The sequence below is a fragment of the Mastigoproctus giganteus genome, chromosome 5 (assembly GCF_048544385.1).
Source record: "Mastigoproctus giganteus isolate SK-2022 chromosome 5, ASM4854438v1, whole genome shotgun sequence".
Lineage (NCBI taxonomy): Eukaryota > Metazoa > Arthropoda > Arachnida > Uropygi > Thelyphonidae > Mastigoproctus > Mastigoproctus giganteus.
Genome location: NC_143579.1, coordinates 108474319 through 108493559, shown reverse-complemented (window position 1 = coordinate 108493559; position 19241 = coordinate 108474319). Strand labels below are relative to the sequence as shown.

Below are 19241 nucleotides of genomic sequence, written 5' to 3'. Positions count from 1 at the left end.
ACACAATCCCAGACTCTGACTCAAGGAGTCACCTACCTTAAGGCTAATGACAAAGACACCACAAACCTGGCATAGTACAGACCGATTACTTGTCTCCCAACAACATACAAGGTCTTAACCAGCTTCATAACCATGGAGATATCAGACTATTTGGAAAGCCAGAATATCATGGCTGAATAGCAGCAGAACAAAGGATGCAAGGAGCAATTGACCAATGTCATGGCAGTTATGCAGCAAGCCTATAAGAAACCTGTACATGGCCGGCATTGGCTATAAGGCCTTCAACTTTGTATTCCATAGCTGGCTGATAGAAACAAAGTAGTCACCCTGACACTGACAGAATTCCTAGAAGCAACCATGGCACAGTGGAGGACCACCAAGGTCGAGAACATCACAACCAGACAGATTCCCAGTAGAAGGGGAATCTTCCAGGGAGAAGTCCTGAGCCCACCATCCTTCTGACTAGCACTCAACCCGCTGTTCACAATGCTCAACAACAGAAAGTACAGATATATCCTTAAAGAAGGGAGGAAGAACCCATATACCCTCTCTCATACGATGTTCATGGTGACATCAAACTACATGGCAACCAAGAATCAACTCTAATGGTTACTCTGGTTCACTGAAGAGTTCAGAATTGACAATTGGGTGCAATTTGGCCTAGCAAGACTTATGAATTGCATCAGGGAAATCCAGTCGGCCAAAACTACCTGCTGATGACCAGCAAAGAGATTGAAGCCATGACAGAGGGAGAAACCTACAAATATTTGGGGATGATGCAGGGTCAACTGTTAGACTACAAGGAGATCAAGGCCTGCTTGCCTGACTAACTGAGAAACACCATCACAGAATGAGGAGCCCGACAAAGTTGAATGGCAGGAACATGATCACCTATATAGTCCCAGTACTAACATACTCATTTGGGATCATAGATTGGATGAATGCTGAACTGGAGGAGATTATGCGATCGACCAGGATAATGATGACCAACAGCCACCAACACTACTTGAAGTCAGCCACTGAGAGACTGTCACAAACAGGAAAGAAGGAAGGGGGGTTGATAGATCTCACTAAACAACAGAAGAAGGCAATTAAGAACCAGTTGTATTACTTTCAGGAAAACAAAGTGCCAATCTTTCAAGCCACAAGGAAGATAAACAAACTGCACACACACAGCTCAACATCAACAAGGAGATTCCACTCAAACAGACAGAAGAAAAAGAAGACAGAAGGATGAGTGAAGATGCTCTATGGCAAACACTACAATGACATCCATCAAGACTACATAGATAAGATGGCATCTTATCTATGTAGTCTTGATGGCATGGCTAATGAGCGGGAGGCTCTTCTTTGAAACTGAAGAATTCATGCTCACCATCCAGATAATCAACACCAGGAACTACAGGAAATACATCACCCCTGGTGCCGTTAGACACGAACACACTATACACTAAGGGCCCTGGAGTGACAGATTACACATGTTGATAATGCCACTTGGCCCTAAACAATCTAGCACATTACTGTGGGATACATGGTGTTCACTCAGACAGAGTACACTCATAGACATGACCAGATCACCAAGCTAAAACAACAGAAGCTAGTGCAAAAATACTACTTGATCAAAGAAAGTGTACCATATTACAAGCACAAACTCCAGGCCATACTAGAGACCCCTACTTACAAACTATACTGGGAGGATCATGCCATAATAAAGGAAAAGGCAATCTTTCAGAAAATTTAGAAGGAAAAGATCACAAAGAAATGTAGCGTATGGTAAAAGTAATGCACACCCAATACACCGAGTCAACCACCAGCATGGTACCAAAGAGCCTCCATAAGAACCTTAGTACAGGAGGTTTCCCAGAGAACACTTACACAGAACTCCAGAAAGCGATGATCCTGAACACCTGTAGGACAGGAGGAGATTTCCTCAACCAACAGTAACCATAACAATAGCAGTAACTGGACACAACCAACCATCATATGCACTTGGTGCCTGTCAAGGGGTGGAAAAATATTCCACAAGAAGAAAAAGTTATGATGATAATAATTATAACACCAGAACTGCTGCCTGCTCTATCCAACCTTTTTATTATGTTCTATTATCTATATATTTAATATGGAAGCCATTTTCTTTCGACAGCGGTGTGAGTGATAGTCTGATCGGCTTAACTGATCAGACAGGAAGTGGTCATAAATTTAAGATATTTCTCCCTAGGTGTGCAGAAAGTTGTTAAAATTTAAAAATTCCAAATAGTTTCATTTTACAGAACAGGCCAGTTTTGTGCTACAAATGAGAATAGTTCAACATTCACTTCATAGGTGGAGACACAGGAAAATGTTAACAGTTAAGCAAACAGTTGTCTAAGTCGATAAGGATTTTTTCCTGATTAACAATTTGCACTTTAATTATTTAACTCAGTGGTCTCAAACTCAAATTGCATGCGGGCCGAATGCACAATCTGAAAGCAGCTGACGGGCTGGATTTTTTTTTTTTTTAACAAAATGAAAGTGAATATAAGCACTGTATTTACAACAAATACATAATTGAAATTTATTCGCGGGCCGCATAGGGCCCGCGGGCCGCCAGTCTGAGACCACTGATTTAACTGATTAACAATTCTCATGTTCACACAATTGTGTTCTTTGTTCCGAAAAAAAATTATACATAAATAATAAAATAAAACTCTGCTACCAATTGCAAATTTTCTGCAACCGGTACAGCTAACTGCAGCCATTGCGTACAATAGGCCTAACCGATTTAGTCTCAAATTGAAGATATTTCTTCCTATGTGTGCAGAAACATAGGAAAATATAAAAATTACGAATAGCAAAAAATCTGAATAGTTTTATTTTACAGAACAGGCCAATTTTCTCTACTAGCACTGCTACCTTAAAAGAAAGAATAGCTTTATTTTACTGAAATAAGAAAGGATTCAACATGTACGAAAGGCTTACCTGCTCACAACTAAATGCAGACTACATTTCTTTAGGACAGCTAGAGAAAAAGTCTGCTACCAATTGCGAAATTTTCGCAAGGGGCACTGCTAGTTCTGTATTATTCTGAGAAAACAATAACACATCACTTCCAAAATTACTGAGTTAAGAACTGCACATATGTTTAAGAAGGCAGATAGAGTAACTGCCACTAATTTTGAATCAATGATTAATGTACAATAATTACTTCCCTGGGGGATTTGTCATAATCAAGGACCAGGTATGGTCCTCAGGTATGACTGCTCAGTTAAACTAGCCAGATCCTTATTCACTCAACTCAACTTCTTCCTTGTGCTATAATTTCTTAATGGTATACAATTATATATCCTTTAAAAATCACTTTATGCCCTATTTGTAGTAAATATGTTTATTATATTAGCAAAGTTATTAAAAAAAATACTGCTAAAGATCCACAACCATTTAAGTGTGTGTTAAATATTTTTCCCCTGAAATTTCAGTTGCTATCAAGCTGGAATGGTTAACCTGTTCAAGGAACAATTATATTGCTAATTTTTTTTTTTATCAGATTGAAACAATTTCTGAGGAAAATTATTGAAAAGCAAAGGAATACTATAAGTATTTTGTGCACCTGGAATTTCCAAACACCTGCCTCACAACATAATGGTAAACAAATTGGTTGGCTGGTTAGCTGTTGTGTGAGTTTTTGGTGCAGTGACTACTTTGGTCATAGTGCATTAGTACATACAGTCTTTACTGTGTATTATGTCTGACTTAAGGATTACATGGATGACTTGTTATTGTTGTTGTTATTTGGTTTTTAGGAGCATTAGCAACTAAGGCATATTGCTCCGGGGATATGCAGTGGTCATTCCCTGACCTTTCCGCATCTTCCGTATTTGGTGGTCACGGGCTCGAACCCCGGTCTAATCAAGAAGCGTGTGCTACGCACTGCTGCTCCTGCCCACCTGGCTACGGAGGCACCTACATGGATGACTTCAAGTAACTTTTGAAAAGCTCACCACTATGAGAAATTATCTGAAGTGCACTTTACAGAGGAGAAAGAAAAAAACCAAAAAAAAACCAGGTAAATCAGTAGCTTTTCTTTATGCCTAATGAATTTTGAAGTCCCAGAGGAACCAAAAGGATGCCAATGTCAAAACATTTTGGAAATTTTTATTGGTCACCATTTACCAAAGAAACTGAACAATATAACTCAATATCTATAAATTCCAATACATTCATTTTCAAAAGTGCACAGAAAAATATCCTAAAATTTCAAAAAAGTGAAAACAGACTCCACATATATTTGCAAGTTACAGTGGATTCCGGTTATTGGGGCAGCCACTTATTTGTGGCAAAATATGAAGAACGGAAACAAAACAAATATTTAGCCTGAATTTGTTCCGCTTATTTGGGCCAACTCGCCGCTTAATTGGGGCAATGAAGGTCAATGATTGAACAATAAACTAATTTAGATGGCTCGTAACAAAGAGATCATGCAGGCAGTAGCCGAGTCAGTTATTGCGAAGTCGTGCTGTAGAGTGGTTGTTTTACGTTTGTTCTGTGTCGTGGTAATCAGATTCTGAAGAAATTTTGCTTGCAGTTGTTTACAATCACACTAGGTACATATATATAATCTTGTGGGTTAGAATAGATTAAAAATTGTACCAAACAGTGCACTGATTTTGGTTCCTCCCTCCTTTTCAGTACATTTAAGTCCCCTGTCAAGATGACACGTAAAGGTTTGTCGTTTTCAGAAAAAAATCACTATTCTTGACAAGATAAAAAGCCAACCTCCTAATATCAGTCGTCATCAGCTACCGGAGATAATAAAGGTGCCAAAATCTACAATTTCACGACTGCTACGGCAACAAGAAAAACTTAGAGAGGAGTGAACATTGCGCGTGGGTTTAAAGAAAACATCTCATAAGTGAAAGAGGGAAGGCAAAGATCCAGACGTCAGGGATACTTTGAATCAATGGTTTTCCACTGTATCTAAATGAGGTGTGCGTGTAGGCAGCCCTATGCTAAAAACCAAGTCAGAAGAGTTGGCCAAAAAGCTGTCACGTAAATTTCAAAGTGATGGATGGTTGGTTGTCTTGATGGAAATGTAGGCATGACATTAGTTACAAAAAAGCACATGGCGAGAAGAACAGTGCTGATGCTAGGAGTGCTGAGCAATGGAAATCTGAAAAACTGGCAGAGTTGCTAACAAATTTAGTGGGGATGACATTTACAATGCCGATGAAACAGGCATGTATTATTGTGCAACGCCGGATGGTTCTCTCAGCTATCAACACATAACACTGTCCGGTTCAAAGTAAGCAATGGATCATGTAACGGTGTTGTGCTGCTCAAACATGTCAGGAAATGATAAATTCAAACTTCTGGTTATTGGCAAAAGTGCTAAACCTTGTTGTTTCAAGGGGCTTACAATAGGCAGTTTGCTAGTTTCGTATTATGCCAATAAGAAGGCGTGGATGACCACATATTTTTACGCAATGGCTAATGAACTGGGACACAGAACTGCAACGGAAGTCCAAAAAACTTCTGTTGATATTGTACAACTGCACAGCACACTAATGTTGGTTTAAAAAATAGTGAACTGGAATTTTTATCCCCTAACACCACATCCCTGATACAGCCTATGGACGCGGGAATTATAAAAAAAGTTGAAGACCTATTATCGCGGAAAGCTGATTAATCACATCCTTGAAGTAATTGAGGAAAATCTGCTGACATCATCTTCGAAATCAATAGAAGTTAGTGCAAAAGTTTCAATGTTAAAAGCTGTACAATTTATTGCCAATAGCTGGCAAGGAATAAGCAGCAAAACAATTCAGAATTGTTTTGCTAAATGTGGTTTCACAACTAATTGTGATTCAGACGCGATGAGCTGTACAAAAAATGAAATGACTTTGGAACTGCAACAGGTCCAAAATTGTGAAAAATTTTTAATGATTGACGAATAACCTTCTGATGAAAATGAAGATTATGAGGAAATGATTATTGAACAAATTGAAGCAAAACAATCAGACACCAGAAGACCAAGAAAATGATGATGATATACCTGTGAGTGACTAACCAGGATGCCAGGAAATGTATCACTGAATTGAGATGCTATTTCATGCAGGAAGGCAATGAAGGCAGTCCTTTATCAGCATTAGATACCTGTGCCGACTGTTTGTTTGTTTTTTTTTTAGGAGCATTAGCAACTAAGGCCATATTGCTCCGGGAAATGCGGTGGTCATTCCCTGACCTTTCCGCATCTTCCGTATTTGGTGGTGACGGGCTCGAACCCTGGTCTAATCAAGAAGCGTGTGCTATGCACTGCTGCTCCTTCCCACCTGGCTACGGAGGCGCCGCCGACTTTGTTCAGTTTCAGTCCATAAAGAGAACACATCAGGGTACACTTCATAATTTTTTTCAAAGTAAGAACCCTTAAGTAATGTGTAACCTTTGCTTGACACAGACATTATTCTGTACTGTATCTTCATTTAACATATGTACATACGTACATTTTGTTGCTTTTAGCTTTAGTTATTTTTAAATAAATGTTTGAATCAATATAACTTAAATACAGTGTGCTTTCTTTAAATGCCACATTCCCTTTATTTTATTCATACCTTTTTGCCTCCGTTAGAATGTGCTTTTCAGCTCATTAAAATTTCGCTTAATTGGGCCGAAGTGATCTAGTCCCGAGTGTCCCAATTAACCGGAACTGACTGTATATGGTTTACTGAGTGCTTTTTACCAAGAAGTGGAAGAGGATTTCCAACAGAAAGGCACATTCAATTAATTAAATAAAATTATATGATGTCAAAGTTTCAGATCCACTTTTGGATTTGAAAAGTTGCTATACTGCAGAGGTAATTAGACTCTTCTGAGAGACAATTTACACTACACTTTACAGGGTGGAAAACCAAGAGATCTGACATTTCCACAACACTAACCTCCACCTATGGCAGGTTTAGTGGTTACTGAAATGCTGTGACCCTCAGCTTTTTTGGATGCCTTATGACTACTGGCAAGATGCATTTTCTTTAATAAGTCCAGAAATCTTCAAAGGTACTGGCTGCAGAGGACCAAAGTTCATCAGCAAGCTTTGGTGCACTTCTGTAAATGCTTCTAAGAATAATTTCTTTAATAATATAAATTTAGTAGATTTATAGTCCTGCAAAATTTTACTCTAACAGAAAATATTTTTATACAACCCCAGGGGCTCATATCTGGTGAGTATGGGCTTGGCACACCCATGGTCCTGAGATGGATATCATCATTCTTCTCTTTCTTGGTGATTCTCTCTCTCTCTCTCTCTCGATAACTCAGAATTTTTTTTTTTTTTGGCTGGTGCAACATAAGCCTCAGGCTTCCTTGCACCATATGGCTAATAATAATAATAATAATAAAGCATAGTTTCTTTGGGTGGTCACTCATAGTTTAGGCATAAAAAGTAATGTGGTTTAACTTACTCTTCTGGGAACTGAATTAGAGCTCATTGTTTCAATTTTGTTCATTCTGAATCTTCTTTAGTTATGAATGTATAATTATTTGTTTGTTGAAGATTAAATACACTTGGAGTTGAATTTTTTGTTTATAAGCAGTGAAACTTTAACACCGCTTAAATTTTATTTTCATAGGAGGATTTGTTTGGAAAGCGTCAAAATCATATTGGAACCATTAAGGTTTACAAGGCATTTGATACCTTAGCTTTGTTAAAACTAAAGTACAATACACTTCAAGTGTAATACATGTCGACTGTAGTACCCAATACTACCACTATGAGCTCTCCCAGGCAGTTGAGATCAAGATGGCGACTTTCACAGGTCCACAGCAGGCTCGGTGTGTGTTTTGGTTCAAAGTCTGCTACATAAGTTCAAAGGAAGTTTTGCACTCAGTATTGCAAGGAGCCTCCCAGTAGGCCTACAATGTACACGTGGCACAAGAATTTTGTTGAGACCAGATGTTCTGTGCACCATGCAAAGTCACCCAGTCGGCCAAGTGTTTCTGACAATGTCGTGGAAAGGGTTAGGGATAGCTTCGTTCGAAGTCCACAAAAGTCAGCGTGGTGTGTGTCTCTGGAAAGTGGTATTCAACATGTGACTGTGTGGCAAGTGTTACGAAAACATTTACACTTAAAGGCATACAAATTATCCATCATGCAACACCTTACGAATGCAGATAAGCTGGTTTGTAGGAATTCTGTATGCAAATGTTGCATCGGATAGAAGACGATAAGGGATTTCTGGGCTCCGTAATTTTCAGTGATGAGAGCACATTTCATGTCACTGGTAAGGTCAACACCCACAACTGCGGTATTTTGGGCACCGAAAATCCATGTGCCTCTGGAACATGTTCGTGACAGCCCAAAGGTGAACATGTTTTGTGCCCTCAGCAAAGAAAAAGGTGTATGGCCCCTTCTTTTTTGTGGAGACGACCATTACTGGTATCGTGTATCTAGACATGCTCCAACAATTCCTCATTCCACAAACTGACAAAGATGATCAAGAAGGGCACATTCACTTCCAGAAAGACGGCACACCCCCTCATTACCTTGGAGAAGTGTACGAGCACCTCAGCACCCATTTTCCCAGGTCATTGGATTGGTCGAGGAGTGCCGATAGCATAGCCACCTCGTTCCCCGGATCTTACTTACCCCTATTCAAGGGAATTAATCGTGGATGCTACTAAAATTTCATACCTATGAAGAAATATTGTTCAAGGTTTAGGCCTAAATGGTTATCAAATGAACTAATGAGACTCGTAACAGAGAAGAAAAATGCATGGGTTGCATATAAATTATCAAGCAACTCAGAAGCCTATGGCAGATATAAGCTAGTCTGTAATCAGGTCACAAAGGAGGTTAGGCAAGCGAAGGCAGATTACGAGAAATCCTTGGGAAAAGATGCTAAGAAAAACAGCAAGGATTTCTTTACTTATATAAACTCTAAAAGGAAGGGGATGAATCTGATTGGTCCACTTGACATTGATGGTTCGACTGTTGATGATCCTGCTCAGATAGCAAACAAACTGAATGAGTATTTTGCATCTACGTTCACACATGAGGAATTATTAAGGTTTGAAAATGGCAGAAGGTTATCAAATTGTAGCAGGATACTTAATGATTTTGTAATAACTGAAAGCAAAGTGGAGGAGAAATTGTTGAAGTTAAACATAAGAAAAGCACCTGGGGTGGATGGGATCTATCCAGTTATATTAAAGGAGGCGGCAAAGAAACTAAGCAAATCCTTAGCCATAATTATGAGAGCATCCTTGGACTCAGGGGAGGTTCCCACGGACTGGAGATGTGCAAATGTATCCCCAATTCACAAAGGGGGATCGAAGGGTGACACGAGTAATTACAGACTAGTTAGTTTAACTTCTGTTCTGGGTAAAATAATGGAGTCACTGGTTAACGATGCATTGCAGGATTATCTAGACAAGACTGCAGCAATAATTCAGACACAGCATGGGTTTGTTAAGGGAAATTCTTGTCTGACAAATTTGATAGGATATTATGATGTGATAACAAAGGAACTGGATGCAAAAAATAATTTTGATATCATATATTTGGATTTCAAGAAAAGCTTTTGACACTATTGCGCATGGAAGACTATTGTACAAATTGGAGCAGAATGGTATTAAGGATAAGTTGCTACAATGGATAAAAGGATGGTTGAGTGGGAGAAGACAGAGGGTGGTAATCAATGGGTGCTGCTCTTCATGGACCAATGTTATTGGTGGAGTCCCACAGGGTTTGGTGTTAGGTCCACTGTTGTTTTGCATATTTATCAATGATATTGATGAAGGTATATCAAGTTTAATGTCGAAGTTTGCAGATGATACAAAGGTTGGCAGGGTTGTTAATGACAGTAATGGCAGTGTGCTACTGCAACAGGATCTAGATAATGTGGGCAGATGGGCTAAGAAGTGGCAACTGAAGTTTAACCTTGACAAATGCAAAGTACTGCATATGGGTAGAAGTAACCCCAGAGAAACGTACCAACTGTGTGGTACTACACTTAAGGTGGTAGAAAATGAAAAAGACCTGGGAGTAATTGTGCAGTCAGATATGAAGTTTTCTGAGCAATGCAGACAGGCTGCCAGAGCAGGTCATGGGGTTTTGTCAATGATATATAGGAATTTTGCTAGCAGGGAGAAGGAGGTGATTGTCCTTCTGTATAAGGCAATGGTCAGGCCACGCCTTGAGTACTGCGTACAGGTCTGGAGGCCTCATTTTAGGAAGGATGTAGATTTACTTGAGCGTGTACAGAGAAGGGCAACAAGATTGGTGAGGGGAATGAAGGGATCCTCTTACCAAGAGAGGCTTAAGTTCTGCAAATTGCAGTGGCTGGAGACTAGGCACCTGCGCGGTGATCTGATTGAGGTGTATAAGGCCTTGAATGGGTTGAGCACGCTGAATTCTGATGGGATCCTTCCACTTGTTCAGATTACGAACCTAAGGGGGCATAAATTCAAATTAAGAAAAGACAGATGTAGAATAGATGTGCGGAAATTTGCCTTTAGCCACCGTGTGGTTAATTGCAGGAACAAACTTCCATCTGTCGTTGTAGAAGTTGATAGGTTGAATAAATTTAAGGAGGAACTGGACAGGCATTTGGAGGGAATGATGTGATTTTTTTTTTTTTTTTTGGCTGATGCTGCATAAGCTCATACACTTGCTTTCTTGCATCACATGCCACTACTACTACTACTACTATGGATTTTTTCTTATGGGGATTTGTTAAAGATCTAGTGTACGTACCACCCTTACCTGCAAATGTCGCTGACCTCCGAACTCTAATTACTGCTGTAGTTGCAGAAGTACGCCAGAGATGCTATGTCGCGTGTGGCAAGAAATTGACTACAGGTGGGATGTCTGCCATGTGCATTACAAATGGAAGTCACACTGAACCATAACTATCCGAGATAAAACTTGAAAGTGTTTTGCTACATTCTGACATTTCAAAATATTGTGTACATCCTCTAAATAAATTTATATACACTTTCAAAGTTGTAAAGCTGTTTTTAAAACACCCTGTGAGTGTGTGTATATATATATATATATTTTAATAAAGAACACTTACTTTACAGCAACTTTAAATACATCATATGAACTGGCTTGTTTTTTATATTTTTCATCAAAGTGCCAAGCAGTTTTCTTATACAGTTCTTCTAATTGCTCATCTGTTTCATACTTTAATATTTCTGCAACATGGCGAAGGATACTGTTCACCTAAAACAAAAGAACTTGTTCTGTTAGTAAAAAATCCTTTTATATGTATAAAAATAAATGCAACACTATATATAAGTAAGTTAAAAGAAACATAATAAAATTAAAATTATTCTATGATCTGGCACAACAAATTCTATGCACCAAGTCACTGTTCCTAGGATCTGTTGCACCATGATGCCTAAAATATCCACATTTTATACATGAAAAATTTTGAAATTTGCACCTTGTATGTTTCTTGTCAAAAGTCTAATAACAATAAGGCACTGTCACGTCAATCATTAGTTAATCATCCGCACATTATTATGGTATTAATACCAATGGCTGATGCACTGTCACATGAAGAATAACAACTCTACAACCAATGACCTTCAGCCATCTTTATGATAATGTGAAAACAAAACACTTATATAAATAGGTTATCTTATTTTATTAGTCACTGCACTTTAAAAATGGTATTATGAGTTTGTAACTTTTTGTTTTCCTAAACAGAATATATATTATTCACTTAATTACACTCTTTTAAGTGATAAATAAGCAGCTATATAGTATTTTCAAAACCAAAATGCAGTACTGTTGACAGCTTATTTATATGTTCATATAAGTTCATGCCTCTCAAACTTGCTAACATTGAAAATTCTTTAAAAATTAAAATGACTATTAATGTGAATTTTGGTATCCCCTCAGTACAGCTGTTACTTTCATTCTGCATTACTTTGTAAGAATTGGGGAGTTATGACTAGTGAAAAATAAAATATAGATAGCATACACTGATTACATCATCGATTTATGTGCCACACACTCATTCATAAAACTTGGTCACCATCCATTACTTTTTATACAATCACAGGAACTGAAAGGAAGCTGGAAAAGAAACTGATAGGGTGTATTCAATTATATTAAGAGAAGCAACAAAAGAGTTATTCAAACCTTTATCTTGGTTGAAGGGTCTAATTGGCCAGAATTAATTAATGCTAATGGCAAAATAAACACTGATATTTAAAAGATACATTGCCTCCAGCAGGTGTGCAGCATAAAAAGAACACAAAAAAAATTTATCTATTTTGTGATAACACAGTGAATTTTCACATTGTTTCAATTCAATATTATGTTGCCCCTCATTACTGACTATTTAGAATGGATAAGTATAGCCACAGAAAAAAATAAACATTCACTTGTGGAATATAGTACTCACATCTGCCCCAGAATTTTTCTCTTCTTCCATTTGAATTGAGCAGATGTGCTGGTAAACTTTATATGCACCAGCATTCAAATCTCACATTCTTTTATTTAAATCGAATGGTTCATTTTTTTGGAGAAAAAAAAAAATCAGGTTTACCAGATTATTAATGTGAAATATGATAACCTTGCATTTATTTCTTATAAGAAAAGTGGTAATCAAAATCAAAATTGATCTTTTATTTTAGCTGGAGAAACTAAGTTCTGTGAACGGAATTAACAAGCAATATATGCAGCAAAAAGGCGGAAGCAGACCAACTAAACAGAAAATCCAAATTCTACTCCATTCCACTGCCAACAGACTCAAAAGATGTTCACATTCTGAAACACTGAGAAACAATGTGGATGAATAAAATAATTTTAGATATTCTATTACATATCAAAATTATATAAGCTCCACAGCACTGGCTAATCGAGTGCATTTTGTATTAATATTATCTTCCATTGTTGTAATGAATTCAATGAGTTTAGTTCCTTCTCCACATATAAAATAAAAGAATTTTTAAATTCAGGAATAGGTGTTTTGATACCCAATACAACTGGAGAAAATAATACTCACGTAAGTTGCTCCCAATACCTTTTTTAAAGAGTAAAGGATTACGATAATTAACTTGGGTTAATTCTTCTAACATCTTAGAAAAACTATATGAGTAAAGAAGAAAAATGGGAGCCATAACTCCCTAACATTAAAACAAAACTGAAAAGAAACATAAAATCATGTGTTGAGTATACATTATGCTCCACATTAAAGTGGAGTAGAACCACATAATGGCAGTTTTGGAGTACATACCAATATATTTTGTAGCTCTGCATTTGAAAACCATAACACAACTGTAAATGAAATCTGGCAAAAAAAAAAAAAAACAAAAACCCTTTCTGCAAAACCTAAAAGATAATTTCCAGATATCTTCAAGGAAAACCAAAAAAAGTCAACGAAATATGAATGGACATGCAACTATTTTATATTACATAGGGCTTTTTATGTTATACATTACAGAATACATAACAAATTCTGCAAAGAGAAACAGGAATAAGTGTTATTATAATATATGAATGGTATCTATTCAGTTATATTACAAGAGGACTTTTAACAAACAATGAGATCTAAATATCTGTTATTTCCAGTTGAAATAGGACATTTTTGTGGTATGTTTCTACCACCTCATCAGTAACTACAAAAAGTAAATAAATGGTAATACAGATTTAAATTATTATAAGTTAAGTATGTAAGTAACTTATAAGTGGTAGAAACATTCCATATTTCTATCGTTTCCCACTGAAAATGAATGGATATTTTTGATCTCACTTTGGTTAAAATGCTTCATTTCTCTTTTAATATATTCATATTACCTATGTACCATACCTATCAACATCCAAAAAACAGTTATATCAAATAAAAAATATACTTGCAGCTTTAGCCTTGGCAAATTTTTCCTCACATTTATGGATATCTTCAGGAGAAACTCTTCTTTTTGAGAGATCAATATAGCCTAAAAATAGAGGATGTTCTGAAATATAATTTGCATACAAAAAAACTTTATTGAAGTTGAAAAGACATTACATGAGAAAAACCACTGAGTAATAATATACAATAGAATCTCATAAATCCGGTATCCTCGAAACCCAGCATAGGCCAGATTTTTGAAAATTCCAGTTTTCTGAAGGTTATTCACACAAACTAAGTATTCAACAATAATGCATTACTTTTATTAGATAATACATTTGTACAGTAGCCTGATCCCTATAATCTCCACAGAATGACAGTCACCAACGTTAGGTCAAAATTTTAACCTGAATTGGTTTTGTTTAGTGGTAACACACTTGCCTAAGAAATAAAGGTCATGGGTTGAAATGCTGCCTCAGTATGAATTTTGCAATTGGCCAATATTTTTTAATACAAGATATAAATAGTGCAATATGATTTTAGCAATTGAATCAGCTTAAAAATTAAATAAATAAGAACTACTATTCTGAATGTGTCACAAAACGAACGCTTATATCGCAATATAGTCATAATGGCACACAATCTTGAAAATATGCAAAACGGAAAGAAATTGGTGTTTAGAAATTATTTGTGGAATATAATGTATAAATCTGGCACTTACAGTGCTTGCTTGTCCCCCCCACCTTTTGTCCAGCTAGCGAATTTTCCCTGTGCTCTCACACCTTCAACTACCCTCACAGAAATATTTAAATAGTATTGGATTTTTGAATGCTGGATTTGAGATTCTAAAATATATCCTGTTAACCGAACTTCGTGGCAAAATGTTTGATTCCAAGTACGGAGAAAAGCATAGGGCAATAGGCATATAGGTGGGGATTAGTTTACAGACAATAGCTGACTGATAGGTAGGTACTGCAAAAATCCCAACTATCACAGTTGCGATAACAAAATACACCAGAAAACCTTTTCTTTCCAACCATTCTTTCGTGTGAGGATGGTAGTCTCACGAATTTGTATTGTGACCAAGATGGCTCCCTTCTTTCATGTAAAGATAGTAATGACAGGAATTTGTTTATTGCAACCAAGATTCCTGTAATAAAGGAAACCCTTTCTCCGGATGCCTGTGGCTTCCATGGGATCAGAAGTGCATGAGGTGATGCTAAGATTGGACATTTTCATGGCTTTCTATACGCATTTGTACAAATATGTAGCTAGCAGCTTAGTCTAAGTTCCATAGCCAGTGAATGAGTGAGTGACTGTGTGGAAGGTTATATCATCATGTGTTTTAAAAGTGTATTCAGTAAGATTAAGATATCTATTTATTTGTAACAGTTTAAAACTGATATTATTTAAAAATATATCTTTATTTTAAAATTATGAAAAAAAAAAAAAAATCAAATTCAAGAGGGAAAAAAGGAAATTACAAGAAAAATGGAAAACACTATTTTGTGACTGAACAAAACAATAAAGTTTTGTGTCTCCTCTGTGAAAACCATGTAGCAGTCCCTAAGTAATACAACATAAAACAACATTATGATACACATCATACTGGATACAATGATATAGTTGGTGATGATGATAATTGAAGGGAAAAATCTGATTTACTACAGAAAAATTTGAATGAACAAAAATCAGTGTATGAAAAAATTTTTTCAACAAAATGAAGACTCAGTCATGGCTAACTATGCAGTCACCCATGAGACTGCTAAGAAAAAGTAAACCTTTTGGGAGGGGGGGGGGAATTTTTTAAAGAGTGTATGACGAAGGTGGTGGATATCATTTGCCCAGATAAAAATTCTGCTTTCAATGATATCGACTTGTCAAATATGACCATGACTTGTGAAAATATTCAGAAGCAACTACATCAACTTTCTACGTCATATTCATTTACACTCAATGTGAGTACAGATATCTGTGACACAGTTCAACTTCTTATATTTATTTGTGGTGTTACAGAAGATTCTACAATTTTTGAAGAGTTGCTTTCTTGAAAATTTAAAAGACAGAACTAGAAAAGTTGAGATATTTAATGCAGCATGTCATGCACTGGATTTTAATACCATAAATTGGAATAATTTCATTGGGATCACAACAGATGGAGCCCCAAGCATGTTAGGATAAAAATCTGGATTGGCGAACCTCTTAAATCAATCAAATTTAATTCACAACCACTGTGTAATTCACAAAGAAGCTCTTATTGATTGTGTATTGAAGATGAAGAATGTCATGGATGTAGCTGTGAAGTCTGTCAATTTTATCAAACGTCATTGAGTCATTGCCAATTTAAGACTTCCTTGGAAGATTCTAAGCTAAATTTGGAGAGTTAACATATTTTTCAACTGTTAGGTGGCTAAGTAAAGGTAGAACATTAAAACAAATTTTCAATTTAAGGAAAGAAATGACTGAATTTTTAAAGCAAAAGGGCAAAACTATTTAGTTATATGACATCAACTGGTTATGCAATCTAGCATTCTTAGTTGAGAAAAGTACAAGATCATTCAATGTGTATTAGAAAAAGTACTTATATCTGTTAAAAAATATTTCCTATGAATATAAACAAGTCTAAATTAAGATCCAATTTAACAGATAGTCATCTTGCATGTGTTTTACATATCTAAAACTTCTTTAGAATCCAGGCTGATTGGAAATAATCTCAAACAAAAATCAATTCCATAAATCACATGCTACAAAACATTAAACTTAAATTTTATACTTTTTACTTGTAACACTACAATTCAAATATTTCTTTGTATTATTTTCAATCATTTAAATTTATAATCAATATTACATTTAATTGTTTATCATTTTGCTGTAGAATTAACATAAAATTTTGTGTTGCCAATAGTGAAATTATAGCAATCTTATAATACCGTGATAAATCTGACTAAAAAATGAATAGCAAATGCTTAAAAAACGGTACTCACCTTGTATAAATCTGCAATAAATTTATTGGTAGATGGTGGCTAAATTTAGGTTGGAAGAAGCGTTAAAAAGAACTAAGGCAGAGAATGGGGTAAAAATATTTTAAACAGATTTTAAAATGAGCGCAAGGAAGTAGAAGTGCAGATCTCCAATCCTTGGTTGTCATAAAAAGATTGAAGGACGCAAATGAAAAAATGAAAAAAAGAGAAGACCAGCGGTGCCAATAGTCGTTACGAGGGACTTTCGTTGAATAAACCGTCATCAGTTGACAAATGGAAGAGAAGTGAATGCGTGTTGTATTTAAAGTTTATCTATACTCTCGTGATGCTCTTTTTGACACGTGGGAACTTTAGCCGTGAGAGGTTACAAGCCGGTGAGAGGTTGAAGGGAAGTTTAGCGTTAATAATGTTGAGATCGGAATGGTGTCGGTACCATTCGATGGTGAGGGCTCCATATTGAAGAATTCTGTAGCTCGATCTAAGTTTAATAATAGTGATGGCAGAGTCAACAAGGAGGGGGGTGGTTGTGGGTTTGAGCATGGGTTGTTAACTCAGTGCAGGATTGACTTGTCCTGAAACTGTTGAAGTGGTAGTATGCGCGGATATTGGAAGTTGTGGAGGAACCGAATTTGGTGGTAGTGCTGCCGATGTAACAGGTGTCGCAGTTTGGTTGGCATTTTATGAGATTTTTATGTTATTGAGATCATTGATGGGATATTTGTGTGTATCTTTATAAGAATTAAATAGGGAACCTAGTTTATTGTAAGTAGAGAAGGTGAGGGAGATGTCGGTATCTTTGAATGTACGTCGGAATTGTGTTGCGAGTTCACTATGGTAAGGGAGAACTATGCGAGTATTTGTCTTGTTACTGTGTCTGGTGAGGTTATTAATACTGTTTTTAACGGTGGATATTGTGTGTTGGATGAGATGAGGGGGGGTAGCTCTTGGCTATGAATTTATCAGTAAGGTATTGAAGTTCATTGTGTAGATCGTTTTGTGAAGAGCTGAATTTGATAGCGTTGTAGATTTGGTTGTGTAGGACGGCTTTTTTGGTACTAAGGGGATGATGTGAAGTGAAATGTAGATATTTACCGGTGTGCGTGTTTTTTCTGAAAATCTTGGTATTTAAATTTGTGTCTGTTGTATAAATAGTGAGATTAAGAAAATTAATCTTGTTGTCTGTTGCGATTTTGAGGGTAAGGTTTAACCTGTCATGTATTGTATTGAATTTTAAAAAAAGATTGTCTATGTTGTTCTGTTGCCTATTATTAGGATATCATCGGCGTAGCATATGTATAATTTAATTTCAGAAGGGAAAGGTTGTAAAATTTGGTTTTCAATAGCGGAAAGATAAATTTCAGAAAAGGGGGCAGAAATGCCTAAACCCATTGGTAAACCGAATGTTTGTCGATAAATTTTATTATTAAATCTAAAATATCTAGCGTCTAGTAAAAGAGTGGTAAGTTCAAGGATGTGGTCAACCGAGAGAGAGGTACGTTTCGTTAAAGTGTCATCAGCTGTTAGAAGTACGTGTAATGCTTGTAGGGTGAAAGGAATATGCACATTTGTGTAGTAGTAGTGTATAGGGATATGATGTCAAAAGAAGCTAATACGTCTTCGTCGGATATGGTGGTGTTGCTGATTTTTTGGAATGCTTGGTTTGTATTATTAATTTTGTATTTGTATTATTAATTTCGAGTGAGTGAGGATATAATTTTAACAAGGAAGGTGGATAAATTAGCAATAGCTGATGTACTAAAAGAAACAATAGGTCTTAGTGGGTTGCCAGGTTTGTGTAACTTGGTTATTCCGAACATGTGGGGCAGAATGTTGTTGCGAATACCTATCTGTTGTAAAGTAAAGAGGTTGATTTCTTTGTTCTGTCTGAGTTTTCTGAGAATTGTGTCAAGTTTATTTTTAAGTTTTGTAATGTTGTGGTTGCTGTCATTTGTATATGTATCTTGGTCAGCTAAAATTAATTCCGTTTTTTCTGTGTAGGTGTTCTTGTTGAGGATAACGATTGTGTCTCATCCAAAAAGCTGACAAAGGAGACAATCGTTATCCTGGACAAGAACACCTACCAAAAAAGCCGTCCTACACAATGAACTTCAATACCTTACTGATAAATTCATAGCCAGGAGCTAGCCCCCTCAACTCATCCATTGTGGAAGTTGATAGGTTGAATAAATTTAAGGAGGAACTGGACAGGCATTTGGAGGGAATGGTGTGATTTTTTTTTTTTTTTTTGGCTGATGCTGCATAAGCTCATACATTTGCTTTCTTGCATCACATGCCACTACTACTACTACCACTACTACACAATATCCACCATTAAAAAACAGTATTAATAACCCCACCAGACACAGTAACAAGACAAATACTTGCATAGTTCTCCCTTACCATAGTGAACTCGCAACACAATTCCGACGTACATTCAAAGATACCG

The 19241-nt window shown here is 36.5% G+C and overlaps 1 protein-coding gene across 1 annotated transcript in view; it reads right to left on the bottom strand.

Moving 5' to 3' along the window:
• The window catches only part of eIF2alpha (eukaryotic translation initiation factor 2 subunit alpha), a 149559-nt gene that overhangs the window by 73828 nt on the left and 56490 nt on the right, over positions 1-19241 (bottom strand). The window contains exons 3-4 of the mRNA XM_090373398.1: positions 13841-13920; positions 11046-11194 (exon numbers count right to left, since the gene is read on the bottom strand). Of these exons, the coding sequence (XP_090229524.1) occupies positions 11046-11194; positions 13841-13920 (229 nt within the window). The remainder of the gene's footprint in view (positions 1-11045; positions 11195-13840; positions 13921-19241) is intronic.